Raw genomic sequence first — 15917 nt, 5'->3', positions numbered from 1 at the left:
CACTGGTCATGAGCTATATATTTAACAGCTATTACTTCCCAACTATGTGAGATGGAGTATTTTACATGTGTCATTTACATGTTATTGAAGCATGTACTTAAAGATGTTTTGGTATTGAGAGGCTGATTTGTTCCAGGCTCCAAACTTACACAAATATTGGACAATTTAAAACATGCAAAATGTTAACGCATGTACATGAGAATAATAAAAGACTGAAATGGTGTTTGTGATTGAAAAAAACCTCTTTGCAACAGATAAATCTCCACTATCACTATGGACACGTAGCACATGCTGATGTAACTATTGTTGTGGAGCTATTCAAATTCAATATATAATTTCAATAGTGGGCAATCTCATATTGTGGGGTGCTTGTGATAAATTGCTTGCATTAATGAACCCTGTGCTGGAGGCAGCAGGCATAGTTAAATGGTGTTCCTTATTAAAAAAGAGAGAAGGGGGAGATGTGGTGGCGGTGGTTTGGGAGGGGTAATGGAAATTGCTTTGAGAAAGTATGATGGGAAAAGACAAAGAGATTAGTATAGATAATAATTTCTAATAGAGAAGGTAACCGGAGATATTAGTTGCAGTGTGTGTGTGTGTGTGTGTGTTTGGTATTAAAGTGGCACCTTCGATTAAGCTTCACTTATAACATTAACTCCTGTGACTTAGCTACATGAAACAACTACAAACTGTCAACAAAGAGCTGCCAGAGAACTGCCCATGACCCCCTGACCTTTCTGACGACAGGTTAATTTAGTATTGTAATAGTTATATTGATTATCAATATATTGACAGACTACCCAGATGCTCAGAATCCCCAGATTCTGATCCTGAATACTTGTCAGGGAAGTGTTTCATTTCTAAATGAATTAAATAATACCCCCCTAATATATCCTGAATTCCACAGGGAAAAATGAATTTGCATCCATTTGCATCAATTTATATTGCGTGACTCATTTTTAGTGTTGTGAAACATCCCTTTATTATGCATCACACACTAAACAAAGTTTCAAGATAATTTAATGATCTGTTGCATGGTATAACACAGGATGGTTTTTTTTCACAACCTGTAGTTTTACATGAGTTAATCTACCGCAGAGGTATGACATTATAAATAATGTGTCTTTGTAAACAGCATGCAAAGCAACACAATACACACTGAACAGGAGCCCCAGATACAATGTGAGCAAAGAATCGAACTCCTACCTTTCTGACTACATGAATGTGAATTTTTTGGTGTGATTGTATTCATTTTTGTTTTATTGTTTAATGCAACCAATAACCGTGAATTCATTTGTTGAAATTAGTAATTGCACTGCATGTTTGTTCTGTTTTTATGTCTGTGGAGCACTTTGTAAAAATGTTCCATTATTATTGTTATTGTTGTTGTTGTTGTTGTTGTTGTTAACACAATATGTGTCTCCAGTCATTTCACTTTGTCTAAGAGGTAATTATTATCAGATTGGGTCTGAACAATGACAATGCAACTTTTAATTTTTTTTAAATATTCCTGTTAGTGGGTCTATATTAAAAATCATTAGGCCACACATCTATCTGAGAGGCTTTGTCACAGAGCTTATTTTGCGTTTTTTAAGTTAATGAATATGAGTATAGGTATCATAGTTGCAAGAAATAAACATAAATCTATAAATTGATTAAACCATGATGTATAGAGGGGGAGCATGGTCCCTTTAGACCTAACTGGTGTTTATACTAAACATAACAGTCAGGGCCGTGTAGCATTTTAGAGCAGTCTATCTTCACTTTATTCATAACCCTATTAACATCGATGTACAGTCACATCAAGCTGAAATCTGACCTGCACTTTCAAAGGATGTGACAAGTCCCTATACTGACACATCCCCAGCCAGCTCAGCAGCTCCGCAGCTTTTCCTTTTTACATTATGCATTCAGTCCAGCAAATGTATTCACGTTAACAATTATAACTGGCACACTGCGAAGAGGCAATTTTGTTCTGTTACATTTCATTTGGCTGGAGCTCTGTCAAGGCATGCATGACTGACAGCAGAGACTCCCCACCTCCCAGTTTAATTCTGTTATGTCACTGAACTCAGTGTTTTTTTAAGCAGAAAGAGAATTACCAAAGCTGTAATCAAAGCATTTAGATTTCAAAATATGCAGATAATTATTAAACATAGGGCACAGGGCAGAAAATATCAACAATTATCGCAACATCAATTGCAATACAGCAGAGCTACAGTATATATCGATATATTGCTTATCCATTGTGTAAACACAGTAATTTATTATCAAAGAAGAATGTATACCTTTGAATGTATACAGTTTTAGTTTCATATTATATTGTATTTGACTTTTTTTTTAATAGTAAGCTCCCTCTAATTTGCTTTTATTTTAATTGAACTATTGCACTGCTGAGCTGACCGGTTTCTTCTAGTCCAACACCTTTCATTGTACTGTTGACCCTGTGTTAACTGCATATGACAAATAAAAACTTGAAACTTACTAACAAATAATTGTTCAACCACAGATTTGTCAAATGTTTTGTGTTTTCATTCTCTAGTCACAAAGAACAGTTTAAAACCACAACCTTTACTCAGGAACCAAAATCAGCCTGTAAACTTAAATTGAATGTGATAATCATCAATATTGTTTTTTCTTGATGTAGGTTTTGTCGCCATTTTCTATTTGTGAACCTTTCATAATAAGTTTTTAGTCAGAGGCTACTTATCCTATTTGATATGCAAAAAAAAGCCCTACAAAAATACAAAGAAGACAGCATTTGGAGATAATGTAAGGGTGCTTCATAACTTTTTTCTTGTAGTGTGTGAGTTTGGTTTGGGTTTGTTTACTATTTTCCTTCTAACTTAGTCAGTAATAAACAATATTACCAGAGAGGACTGGTTTAGACTGAGGTGCTTTTAGGAAGCAATGGTTCATTTATAATACCCAAGTATTTTCTCCATATACAGATGTTTTATCTTTTGGTGACGACTAATTTAAAACATGTATCTCTTATATGTGGTAATGGATGAGGGCATACAATGTTCCTCATTGATGAGATAACAGAAAAAGACTAATTTCATCATTTAATGCTCATTTTCTTTCTCCTCTCCAGCGGCAGAGGGAGGGAGGGTGACCCCGGCTGAGCAGCGCGGGGCGTGGGGCGCAGATGTTGCCCCGCCCCGCTGCCGAACACGGAACTGCTGTCTGCTGCTCCATCTCTGCAGACGGACTCTCCAACGCAGAAGACGCAGCTACACATTTGGAGCGACCGGCGTCTAAGTTGTCATTAATGTGAGTAACCACGTCTCTTCTTTGCTAATATAGCAGCACGTCGTCGATATGTAGCGGCTAACCGGGAGCTAACAGTTGTCATTTAAATCCTGACGTCCACTGTTAGCTTGCTGGCTAGCTAGCGTTAGCTGCCCCACGAACCGATACTGTGACGGCTGGACTCGATAGTTAAGTCCGTCACATCATGGTAATACGTCATACATGCTGAGGACTGACGGTGAAAACATGTCGGTTGATGTCGGTGAGCAGACAGCTGACGACAAACGTTGTTTTACAGAAGTCTGCTGTCAGTTAGCTTAACTTGGGGCTAAAAACAAAACATTGAGCTCCTTGTGCATCATGTCAAACATGACAACATCCGCATCTTAAACATTATATTTCTGACTTACAAACATTTTCCGTTCAACGTTTAGTGCTTTTAACGACACTGTTAAATGTTGATGTGAAACACCCCAACTCTCCTGAGAAGACTTATTTAATGTTGTATGGTCAGATGTATGAGTGAAAACTGGAAGAATAAAAACTTTATCACTGTCAGACAGGTTAGTGTTGAGGTTACCTCTGCTATATTCTTGCATTTATTTATTCTGCTATAAACTTCTCAGGTAATTCACCCTGTGTATCTATTGGAGCGGAAGACAACCCGAAGACAAACTTTAATTTGTTTAATGACACTTATTATGGATGGTTGACGTGATGTCCACACAAGACAATAACAAGAATTCATTAATGATTATATATAAATGTTTTTTATGAAAATTATAGGGAAAGTTGGCTACTTTTTCATTATGACACTCATAACTTGCTCATATTAAATATTATTTTAAAAACATCCATGAGAGGTGACACAAATATTTCACCTCACCCTTCTTCATGGTTACTCCCAGTGTCTGCATTTCAAGTTTCAAGTGATTTTAAGAGGTGTGGAAATTTCTCGATTCTTAGATGCATCATTACGACGACGTAACGCAGTGTTTTAACTTCATTGTTGCAGAAGAAGCGATGCCCCGTTTAACCAGGAACAAAAATATGAATTCAGCAGGTTTTTATAAAGATTAGTTCTAAGTGTGAGTGATTAGAAAACATCAGAGGAGCAGAGTCTCTTGTTGACCAGTGCAGTGGCGCTGCTAAGGGGGACCAGGTGGGGCCACCTTGATACAGTAAAGGCTATAATCAGAGTTTGTCCTTTTAAGCTTTTGGTGCAGCACACAAGTCTAAACTGAATGAATGTCATAACATTACTGTTGTAGTCAGATTTTTGAATTGAAAACCTTATTTAGTAAATTACGGCACAACAGTTACAGTCTATAATACTTTTTAAAGCACTTTCTAAATAAAAACAGAGTTCATGTTTGTCTGACTGATTGTATTAATTGATGAAAAAGCAGCCATGTGCAGTAATATAGAAAATTGTGGATGTGAACACCTCTAGAGATTTTACTGTAGAATATCTGAGAAAATTAATGTTAAAGTTGGCATCTTTTTCATTATGGCACTCATAACTTGCTCATATATTATTTCTGAAAAATCCTTGAGAGGTGACACAGATATTTCACCTCACTCTTGTTCATGGTGACTCCCACTGTCTGCATGTCAAGTTTCAGCAGTGGAATCTATATTTTATGTCCCGCCTCCAGCATGCTCTACCCAGATGCCACACCTCACCTGAACGCTCTGGAGATTTTCCTGTTGTTTCCAACATGTCTGACTGTGGGAATCTTCTGCTGCGTTCTTTATATGTGAAAGGCGTACCCAGTTGTATGGACATTTTCTGAGGTTCATGTCTGAAAGAGGTTTAATCTTCCAAATTGGTGACAGTTGTTTTCATGAGACACTGAGGGTAGAAGGTATACATTAAAACTTTTCTTCTTCAGCGCTTCTGCTACCCCTGACAATAATACCCGCTCTCTGTTTATGTTTATCGCTCAGAGGCAGAAAACATCCCTGCGCAACAGAAGAACTGCAGAATTTAGCATCTTGGAACTGCTAAGTTTACTATCATTTTAGAATAATGTATATCTAAGTCTGAACTGAAGACATAAATTATCATTTCTTGTGCCCTTTGCTGTTGAGGTGGCACTCCTTTTTTTTAGATGGGATAATCCACACAACTGAAATACAGTATATGTGACTGTAAAGTGGAGGAGATTGATAGAGCCGGATATTGATTTGCTAGGTACCAGGTTAAATCCTGATTCAATTGAACTTTGTCACCTGACTTTAAGGACTGAATGTGTGAAACGGAACAGCTTGAGACATCCATATGTTGAATAAAGTTCCATGCCTTATTCTATCAGGAGGGCAGCGTTGTAGTTAAACTCAAGTCCTATTTGGCTGATGTTGATGTAGGAGTTAACATATTCTTTTATAGAACACAGTGATCTGTAATCAGTTTTTTATTTTACTGTTCTTTTACTAGAAAAAAAGCATTTGTATGCCTCAGCTGTAAAAAATATTTTCTGTACAAGCTCCAGGCTCCCCAGCTGGGGATTTTACAGATCATAGGTAACTCTCACTTTGAAAATGATTCATTTAAACTCAATAAGCATATTTCAAAGCTCCAGGCAGACATTAATTGCACTATCCAAAATTTGGCGGACCTCAGCTGGCAGCTCTGGGCCAAAGTGATCAAGAAAGATTAATCTGTGTTTTGTGTTTGGCCCTCTGCCTCTTGTGTATGATTTGGACTTGTCTGGCATATGTGTTTGTGTCATGGTTTTGTTGGGGCAGTGATTAAACAAATCTTCTCAGTTGAACATAAAACCTCTAAAAACATTTCAAGCAGAAATCGGCAAATTCCCTTAGTGATACATTTGAGAAATTATGTAATATTAAGTAGTTACGGCCTCGTTCTATGTACTAATATGGGTCATTGTTCTTGTTGTTAGGTACTTTTAGTATACATGTGTATGGACCAACCACTGACCTCATGTTCGATATGTGTTTGTCTTTCTGGTTTGTGTAGTCTTTTGGTGCATGTGTTTTAGGACCAGGCTTCTCAGACATGTGTACTTGGTCTCCGTCTCAGTCTGTCAGTTTTCCATCCTGCTGAACAATCACGCATAGACAATGACATCTTTTGTCTTTCTGTCGAGTCTTTTTGACCAACAGTTTCTGGATTGTTGATAGCATAATGACATGTAGCAGCTTCAGGCCTCAGTGAGATGAACTCCTCCATCCCGCAGTGTTTTAAAAGTGCACACACATGAGCCACAGATGCACACCAGTAGCCCACTTTGCTTAATTGTTAATCGTCTTCCCGTGACACTGATTAATTAAGCAACAGCCTGGTTTAAAAACGAATTTCTGGAGCTTAGCTGCAATGGTGGCAATTAGTTTTACCCTGGCTTTCTGTTGTTTATTAATTGAGGTGTGTGAGGATTTTAAGACATTAACACATTGAAAGTCGGGGGTGGATTTTTCTTTGCCCAAAGTGCAGGTTTGATGACAGGTCCCAAGAGTTAGCTGCAGTTGTTCTAAGCTTTGAGATAAGTGCTAATTAGTTATTGGTCACATTCTCCAAATCCTTACTTGACAGCACTTCACTGGATTGTGTGCCTATGTCTGTGATTTTGAGATGATGCATACAGTCCTGACCGTGAGTATTGTATGTACTGCTGTAGAGTTTTCCTGATTTTCAGGCTCTGAGCTCTAGAATATTACATTTGCAATACAATGATGGATACTATATTAAAGTGCCAAGTGTCAGAGTTGATTCAAGTGAGTGAACATTAATATTGAAAGAACTGTATATGAGATATAGGCCCTTTTAACATATAGTACCCGAATTGCAACGGTTAAAAGTAATTGGACACTTAACTGAATGTTTTTTGGACAGCTGTGTTTTGTGTTAGTTCATGCACTGAAAATTTAGTTTTGCCATTTAGTTTGAGGTGGAGTTGTCTGTCAATCTGACAAGTAAATAGGTGGCCATGCAAGTGAGAAAGAAAATAATGATAAATAAATAAACATTATATTTTCTAGTTTTTCCAATTAATCTTTCCAATCTCAGTCTTGTAGAGCCAGGATTTATTCTGTTCATTAACACAGACCACTGGTGGCACAGGGACAGGTCACACACAAAGGCTTCAGTACACACTGAGAACCAACCAGGGATAACATCATTGGTTTAACACAATGAGGAACAGGTGAAAACAGTGTTAGACCATGATCAGCTAATTACCAGAATAAGGTTACAGGGAGGACAGGGACACAAATGACAAAAGCACACAGCTGTGCAAACAAAAGCCATAGCACAACAAGAAAAAAAGAAAACCTGTGAAAATCATATTTTATAGTTTGGTTCCAACTTCTAATTTTTGTAATGATGTGATTTTTAGGGTAGACTTTGTTATGCATGGGCAATACTATCATGAAATACATTTTTCAATGCGTCATAAATCTGAAAAAGTTTCAGACATCTAGTTACTAAGTAATTCCTGTAACATCAATATAACATACAATAATACAAAAATTGAAAAGGTATATGGTTCAGTTTGAAGAAATTTTGGGCTTCAAATCCCAAAATGATTTTAAACACAATTTCCAGCAAGCAATATCATCAAATATGCAACTACAGGCCAACCTTTGAAAATGGAAATGCAACCCTGAAAATTTCAAGCACGTATCATTAATAGGTGGAATTGACTTCACAATTTTTATCCAACACTTGTTTATCAGGGACACAACCCTCCATGTTTCAGAAATTAAAGAAGATACAAGTTAAACAGTTTGCACATTAGTAGTTATACAATGACAATATTTTTTTGACATGAAATTAACCTGGAGTGTTTCTAATTTAATAGGGTGTCAGTTTTATGTCTCTTAATTCTTTTTTCAGTGCAGGATGTTCCGCTTGCGGCTGTTGTCCGCTGTTTCGGTGGGGCTAGCGCAGTTGTCCCGACGCTACCAAAGTGGGGCAGTGCGAAGGCCTGGCCAGAGGAGGCTGATGCTGGCAGCCCTGGCTGGGGTAACTGGTGTGTCTGCTAGCGCTGGGCTGCTTTGGAAAAGGTAGGTCTTATACCATGACTACATTTGTGCACTTCTACATACTGTTCAGAAAATAATAATGACCTTCTGACACTTACTTTAAGAAATACATAATTTATCATTTATTCAGTTTGAGACAATCTGGTTTGCAAACATAAGAACACACACACAGAATTTTGGGTTGGAGCGGTTCAATCCATGACTTCTTATGTCCTCATCTTGGAAATGTCCTTGGGGAAGACACTCAACCGCAAGTTCCCTTGCATGGCAGCTTCACTTCCATTGACACGTGAGGCGTTCACTCTCATACGTTAAACGATCTCCGTCAAGACGAGCATTTTGATCATGGGGGACTGCCCAGTGAAAAACCATGCAGTTTGCTCTAATGCACATCCAAATGACAGGTACACATAGATACCAGGTGTTATGCAGAGGTCTGCCTGCCTGTTGAGAGCTCCATGCCCATCACATGAACATGCACAGTTAAAGCAGAAGGTACGGATGTTATTCTGAGCTCCGTCTGTCCAAAGAGGACGATTAAAACGTTGATGGATTTTTTAACGATCCACTGGCCCATCGAGGCGGCAGGATTTGTCCCAGTCAATGACAGGTCAATGGAGAGGGGTGTTGAAGCAAAACACAAAAAATGAAAGCAAAATGAAGAGAAATATGGAGATTTTTTCATATTTTCTGGAGGGTAAAATGAAATTCTGATTTATAATGGAACCGTGGCAGGCCACCACAGCAGAGGTAATTAATGGGAAAAACTGTCTTTGATTGCTACTGGCTTGCCAGCAAACCTTCAGTTTTTCACACAAACTAATTCTCCACCTTTAAATACAGTGTTCCTTGCAATAATGTCATGTGACTGTTTTCATTTCTCACATTGCTTTTTATCTGTATTTATTTGTATTTTACACTCCACTCTTTTGTGTGCATTGTATTAGGTAGGTTAACTAGCATTTGTTTGCAGTGCAGTCTTTAACATTAGTTTGACTCTTGAGCACATGCCAGATTCAATTCCCCAACGTTACACAATTGTTAGTGAAACCTCCTATTAAAGTTGCTTACCTGCATTTCTGTTGACATCACAAGCATCATCCCAGGGGTGTCACATTGTTTTTATGACTATCCATTACTAAGAAGGCTGGTGTTTAGTTAAGGCAAAATGGTAAAGAGCGTGTTGACTTGAGAGCTCTATGGGGACACAGTGACTGTGCTGCAGTAGGCAGAGTGATGGATGGTACCTCAGGGCATTTGAGACTGATGGGACGAGACTGTTCCAGGCCTTCACCCCAGGCTTCATTCTCCGTGTGTCTCATTAAACTGAATTATTCAGCCTGCTTCAGACAGACCCGGCTATTTATTATTATTATTCCAATTTTCAATTTAGCCAGAAAAATAGTCAAGTTGGAGTTGGCATGGTAAACCTCTGTGTATTGCACAGACAAGCAAAATGCAGTGCAGCAGATAATCTCTCTCATTCCTCTTCTTTTATCTCTGCTTTGCATCATACCCACAGCACACAAATGCATACAAAATCCTATTCAGCTACCTACTCCCCCTGTTCTACTTGGTACCACTGCAAAACACAGAGACATTGCTATACTTAACCTTCTTGACAGTCAGTATCGAACTATTCCTCAGGTATTAATCTTTGTCTAATCTCTTTCTTTGTTTAAAAAAAGAGCTTATGCAGACGCTGGGTCTTCTGTTCGACACTCTGAGCAACCAGGAGGAGAGGAAGCTGATTTTATGAGGGATACAGAGTCTGAGACAGAGTCTGAGAAATCGGTGGAGGCCAGCAGCGGAGATAAGGAAGTGAAGGATGAAGGGGCAGAGGGAAAAAAAAAGAAGCCACGCTCTGGATTCCGTGACCGCAAGGTAATCAATAAACAGTAAACATTCTGCCATTTAGACACTCCCCTATTTAATTCACATCCAGAATGGTGTTTTAACACCCTCCCAATCAATGCTAAAAATGCACACGTCAGTATATTTTGACAGAATATTTTACGAAGAAAAACAATTGTAATCAGCGCACGTTTCTGCCTTCATAAATAACAGAAATGTACCACCCATAAGATTTTATTGCTTTTAATTAGGCCACAGAGGACAAGCAGAGGAAACAAAGGGTTTTGAAAATTATGCCAAGTTTGTAACAACATGGTTTATTATTCTGCATATTGTTTTTGGAGAAGGAAAGGAGGGCATTGAACATTAGATGCATTATTTTTTTTCAAACAACATGATGCAATAGTAAGTCTTACAAATGGGTGCAGATGTTTAAATTGTGCAATCACTCTTGCTGCTGCAGCAGCCATACAGCGCTGAAAGCATAATGTATTTCTAGGGAGCAAACTGTTTTACTGGTTCAAAGCAACATAGGGTTCAGTGGTGTGTTGGTAAAAATTGACTTTTTATGCCAGCTCACTCACTATATAAAAGAAAGAGTCTTGCCGTCCATGTGCCTAATGTGCATCCGTACTTCAAACTGGTATTGCCATCCAAATGTTCAAGTGTTGAGAGACGTTTAAAGTAACGCTGGACTCACACAAACACGTTGCGTTAACGGTGGGCGTGCCCGACTCTTGGTGCTGGCACGATCGTCATAACAACAATTTCATGCTTGAGAAACACAACGTAGCTGGCTTTCGTGCCATGCTAGCTATTAATGCAATTCTAAAGAGAAGTGCATGGGAAACAAAATCCGCAGATGAACACACAGCAGGTTAGCCATCTGTTTCTGCGGCCTCTTTCGCATTAATTGGATTTGATTGGATAGGGCTTGTGCTTTAGTGTTTGTTTAAACACAATCTGATTGGCTGGTGCCTCAGTTGCCGCATGAAAAGTTGAGCTCTTTTGCCGAGCACAGCAAAAGCAGCGCTATGCAATGCAGTCTGGCAATGCATGATGTCATCCACTTCAAAGTGAATAAACAGAGTTTCAGTTGAAGTCTCCTACACATATGTGTGAGTCCTGCATACATGTTGTGGGAAGTACTTAAACATTAGCATGTTTTTAGGATATTAACATTGAGTTTTTGGTTCATTTGTGTTTTTGCAACATTCAGAATCCAATGCAGTAAATGTGAATATTCCCCGTGTGTGTTTTAAAATTCAGTGCTTCCACCTCCTTTCTTTTAAACTGATTTACCACTCTTGTGTCAGATAAGTCACACACACACACACACACACACACACACACACACACACACACACACACACACACACACACACACACACACACACAGTTGTGTAAATGCAATTTTTTTAATGGAAAGAGAGAGAGGGAGCATAAAATGCTGAAAGGTCAAAAGAACAAACTTCAGTCTCAATCATTGTGGGTGATGCCAAGTTTAGTAGCCTGTAAATCTCAGGAGATGAGAGCTAGAGAGAGATGACAGCGTGTCACTCACGCTCTACACATTTCCACATGACTGTACCTTCTCGCCCATACAATGATGGTTGCTTATTTTATCGAACACACTTGTAGGGATTTCTGTAAAGAGCAGGATAAGCTCTTAATAGGGCTGAACGATTTGGGAAGATAATCTAATTGCAATTTTTTTCCCCCAATATTGCGATTGCGATTTAATATGCGATTTTTTTATTTTATCCTCTTTTTTTTTTCCCAACAAAACGTAATGAATGATTTAAATATGACCAACACATCGTCCATTCATTAAGCCGTGCAGCCAGCACCATATTTGACGCGTTGTCCGTCGTGATGCAGACGTGTTTCTCCTCGTGGAGATCCCAGCTGGCAAGCCCCTCTCTCAGGCCGGCTGCAATATTTTCCCCTGTGTGGTCGTCTGGGAAGTACGCAGCTTGTAGGCAGCGAGCTTTGAGGTTGAAATCTTCATCAATAAAATGGACTGTAAGACTCTGGTAAGGCTCAGATGTGCGGCTTGACCACATATCAGTAGTAGTAGCAAAAAACTCCACCGTTTTAAGCTCCGCGGCGACTTTCTCTTTGCACTTTTTGTACAGCTCCGGTATGGCAGTCTGACTGAAGTATGTACGGGAGGGTATACTGTACCGTTTATCAAGCGTATTTATCAATGCCGTGAACCCAGGCTTGGTCACCGTGCTGAGAGGCACCATATCTTTAGCTATGAACTCGGTTATCGCCCGAGTGATTTCCCCGTGCCGTTTTGAATTGCGGTCATATGGAGTGACACTATCAAACATTTCGGTCAGTGATCCCTGTCTTGAGGTATTTGGCTTGTCTGGTGCACTGGTGCTCGGCATTTTGGCCATACAACTGTCGTACATGGTTTTATGTTATTTTTTTAAGTGCTGGAACAAGTTTGTGGTGTTACCCCGTGAAGTAGCAACGGTAGCACGGCATGCTCTGCACAACACCTGACACTGCGCAGCATCATCTTTTTTGAAGCCAAAATAATTCCACACCACCGACGTGCTGTTCCTATTCGTGACTAAAGTCTCAGTTGTGTCAGTACGTTGCGGTTAGAAAAACGCGTTTTATCATATCGCGATTTTATCGCAAATGCAATTAATCATTCAGCCCTAGCTCTTAATCATAGTTACAAACTCAAGAGAAAAATCTAGTTTGATCAGTCTGTATGTCATTCTCATTCATTATGTTAAAACTGAAGTGGGTGCATCATCTCAAAAAGTTGAAGCTGTAAAATAACTTTTACCTTTTCATAGGGAGTTTGTTTAGGGTACACAATCATTCAGCGTCACATAAAATAGCCACCTGTGCAGACTGCTCGCAGACAGACTGTCAGTTTCCCAGGTTTGCTACATCTATTTGAAACTTAATAAAAACTGACATGGCTTATGAGTAACAAGGCTGAAAAATGTGTTTTTGTATTTCCTAAAAAGTCGGAAATATTCAAATACACTAGTGATGCACATGCCAGTGTAAACACAAAGCAGATTACATAAGGTCGGTTGTTGAGGCCCTGCTCAGACCAGGTATTAAACGCTGCCTCAGGTGATCTGAGGCACAAGGGGAGAGCTCTGTGATTATCAATTCACACCTAACAATTAAAATTGTGTCTCCACCTGTGTCTTGAGTGACCACTTGTGATTGTATCTCACGTCATTGCTCTATGTGCAAATACTCATGTACGTTGTTTCTATTCGCGGAGACCAGATTATGTTGTTTTTAACCAGCTGACTATACAGTTGGTCCTATTGTCAATGTGTTGGTGTGTGAGAGAGGAAGTGAGCAGGGCCCTACTATGTTAGAAACGCTTAGCATTCAAAGCTGATAAATCTGTCAAGACTGATAAGACCCATCAGTGGGTGACTGTGTTAACATTTCCAAAAGTCCATATTTTCCCCCGTACATACTGAAACACAACCCTACAGTATTCAAACTAAAACAAGTGTTTTAAAAAGTCTCGGTTTAAAGGGCTCAAAACTTCTGAATTGTGTGGACAGCATACATAAACATAGCTTAAAAGATGTGTTTACAATGTTGAAGTGGGAAGCTGTGAAAACTTGAAGTCTCCTTTCATGTTATCCCATCAGTCAGACGGCCCCCGATAGTTCATTTCCTGTTTTCATTATGTGGTAGTTGAGTCGGGGTTAATATACCTCCCCATCAGGACTGGCAACTTATTTTGCTGCTGCCACCTTCTTTATTCTGGTCACTGCTTTACCCACTCTGCCCTCTCTTAAATCTCTCTCAGACCATTTTCCTTGCTGCTCACAGGATTTAAATATTGCTGTTTCTTTGATGTTGTTGTTTTGGTACAGTGGAGTCCAAATCTTTGGTCACTTTCTGCACCCTACTGTATATTATAGTTATGCTCGATTAATTATGCTTCCTGTCTGGTTTGCAGGTGATGGAGTATGAGAACAGGATAAGGGCTTACTCCACTCCAGACAAGATTTTCCGCTATTTTGCCACCCTGAAGGTCATTGGCGAGCATGGAGATGCTGAGGTATACATGACGCCCCAGGACTTCATACGCTCCATCACTCCCAATGAGAAGCAGCCTGAGAGTGAGTTTCTTTTCTTTCCTGCTACCTTTGCTCTTTGATTTCTTAACATTCACTGGCATGGTCCTATATTCTAGTTTCACAAATTTTTCATTTATTTCTTGAGAATAAAGTCAATATTTCAGCATATCTTGGCCTCATATGAACCCTGGAGGCCTTGCATGTGTCATACTACATGCATGCAGATAGTTTACGGTCATCTCTGTTCATGGTGAGTTGTTTCCAGTTAGGAGTGCTGACTGAGATCATATTGCCCCACTGGTGGAGAGATATGACTACGCTTTCACACGTACCACACACATCGCAGATAAGGACTTAGCATAGTTCATTATTTAACCATCCCACTGACTGTGTTCACAAGTATGCAGGGAGGTGGGGAGAGGGGGGGTCGACAAAACTGTCCAATCACATTGAGTTGAGGGAATCACGACACAGCAGTTGGTGTATCAATTAACAGCTTCAAAACAGAGCAGACCTTGGGCGTCACACATGAAGCAAGTGAGAGAGACTTGATCTTGAGCCATGGGAGGATTGGGATGGCAGAGAGCTTAACTTGGCATACACATGTTTCAGTCCAAGTCTTGACTCTATCTGCCAAAATCTTGTTATTCAAAACCAAAATCCAGTTAGATTTATGTGTCATTTTATTATGTGACTGTGTATTCGTCTCTATCATAGATCTGTGGTCGAATGCTCAGTGTGTAAGAACGGTTTCATCCTGAGGATTCGCAGTCATGGAAACGTAGTTAGCACTTAATAAGGACTTAGCAGGGCCTGTCACATACAGGCCTGCCATTCCTGCTCACCTCAGCACTTCCATCTGTTAACCACGCTCAAGACCTGGCCCCCATTGGCCTTCCATTCTAAGACCCACTTCATGAGTCCCCAGCTCTTCATTTCATTGTCCTGTCTTTGACTTTCTAAACTGGAATTAAAGTAAAGATGAGCTGAGCTCTATTGGATAAGAGAAGCACAGTAAAGCAGATGAAAAAGCGAGGAGAAACTGCAGTTTATTTTACAGGCAGCCATTTCTTTCTCCAGGTGGACTTAACCCACAGACTCCCTGTTCAATTTTAAAAAGTGTTGGTCTCAGTTGCTTTTGTTGCTTAAATACTCAGCAAATTGTTCTGTCTGATAAATGATGAACGACCTCCAGACCTGATAAATAACTCAAGAGTTTTATTTTGAATTGTCTGTCTGGAATGGATTGGGAGATACAGATATCAATCACACAAAGCATTCCCCAAATCCAAAAGTCCAGCCTCACAGGGACTGATATTATTGCTGCTTTCAAGTGGTTGTTATGAACTTGTTAAGCTAAATTTGAATTTTATGACTGGGATGTTGCCCTTCTCATAACACATTGCAAAATAGTGAGGGCTGCTGGGGATTGACCAGCTGTTTCCTTTCATATCTGTGCAAAAGTTGAATGCCCTTTTCATATGAAACAGCCTTTGAATTGGTACAGACCTTATTTGCATGATATTTGTTTCAGGAATGTGGGTTTATGCTCAAAGTTCCAGGCCATGAATCGCTGTTTATTGTAGTAACTAACATTAAAGAATTATTTTTTCTGCAGAGGAACGTGGTCGGCTGTTTGTGAAGGTCTTTTGTGTGATTAGGTTTTCTGTAATGTTGATGAAGCCAATTTCAAACAGAATTATGATACTC

The 15917-nt window shown here is 39.4% G+C and overlaps 1 protein-coding gene across 9 annotated transcripts in view; it reads left to right on the top strand.

Moving 5' to 3' along the window:
- Positions 1-3136: 3136 nt before the first annotated feature.
- micu1 (mitochondrial calcium uptake 1) overlaps positions 3137-15917 on the top strand; it is a 34020-nt gene continuing 21239 nt past the window's right edge. For 8 of the 9 annotated variants that reach the window (XM_047342290.1, XM_047342288.1, XM_047342289.1 and 5 more), the window contains exons 1-4: positions 3137-3276; positions 8122-8286; positions 9954-10149; positions 14087-14249. In XM_047342290.1, coding sequence (XP_047198246.1) covers positions 3152-3276; positions 8122-8286; positions 9954-10149; positions 14087-14249 — 649 coding nt within the window. In that variant the 5' untranslated portion in view covers positions 3137-3151. Of the gene's footprint in view, positions 3277-8116; positions 8287-9953; positions 10150-14086; positions 14250-15917 lie in introns of all 9 variants that reach the window. The other variant, XM_047342291.1, reaches the window with a different exon arrangement.

This window comes from Hippoglossus stenolepis, chromosome 12, assembly GCF_022539355.2.
Source record: "Hippoglossus stenolepis isolate QCI-W04-F060 chromosome 12, HSTE1.2, whole genome shotgun sequence".
In the NCBI taxonomy this organism is placed as follows: domain Eukaryota; kingdom Metazoa; phylum Chordata; class Actinopteri; order Pleuronectiformes; family Pleuronectidae; genus Hippoglossus; species Hippoglossus stenolepis.
This window is presented reverse-complemented; position numbering and strand designations above follow the sequence as displayed.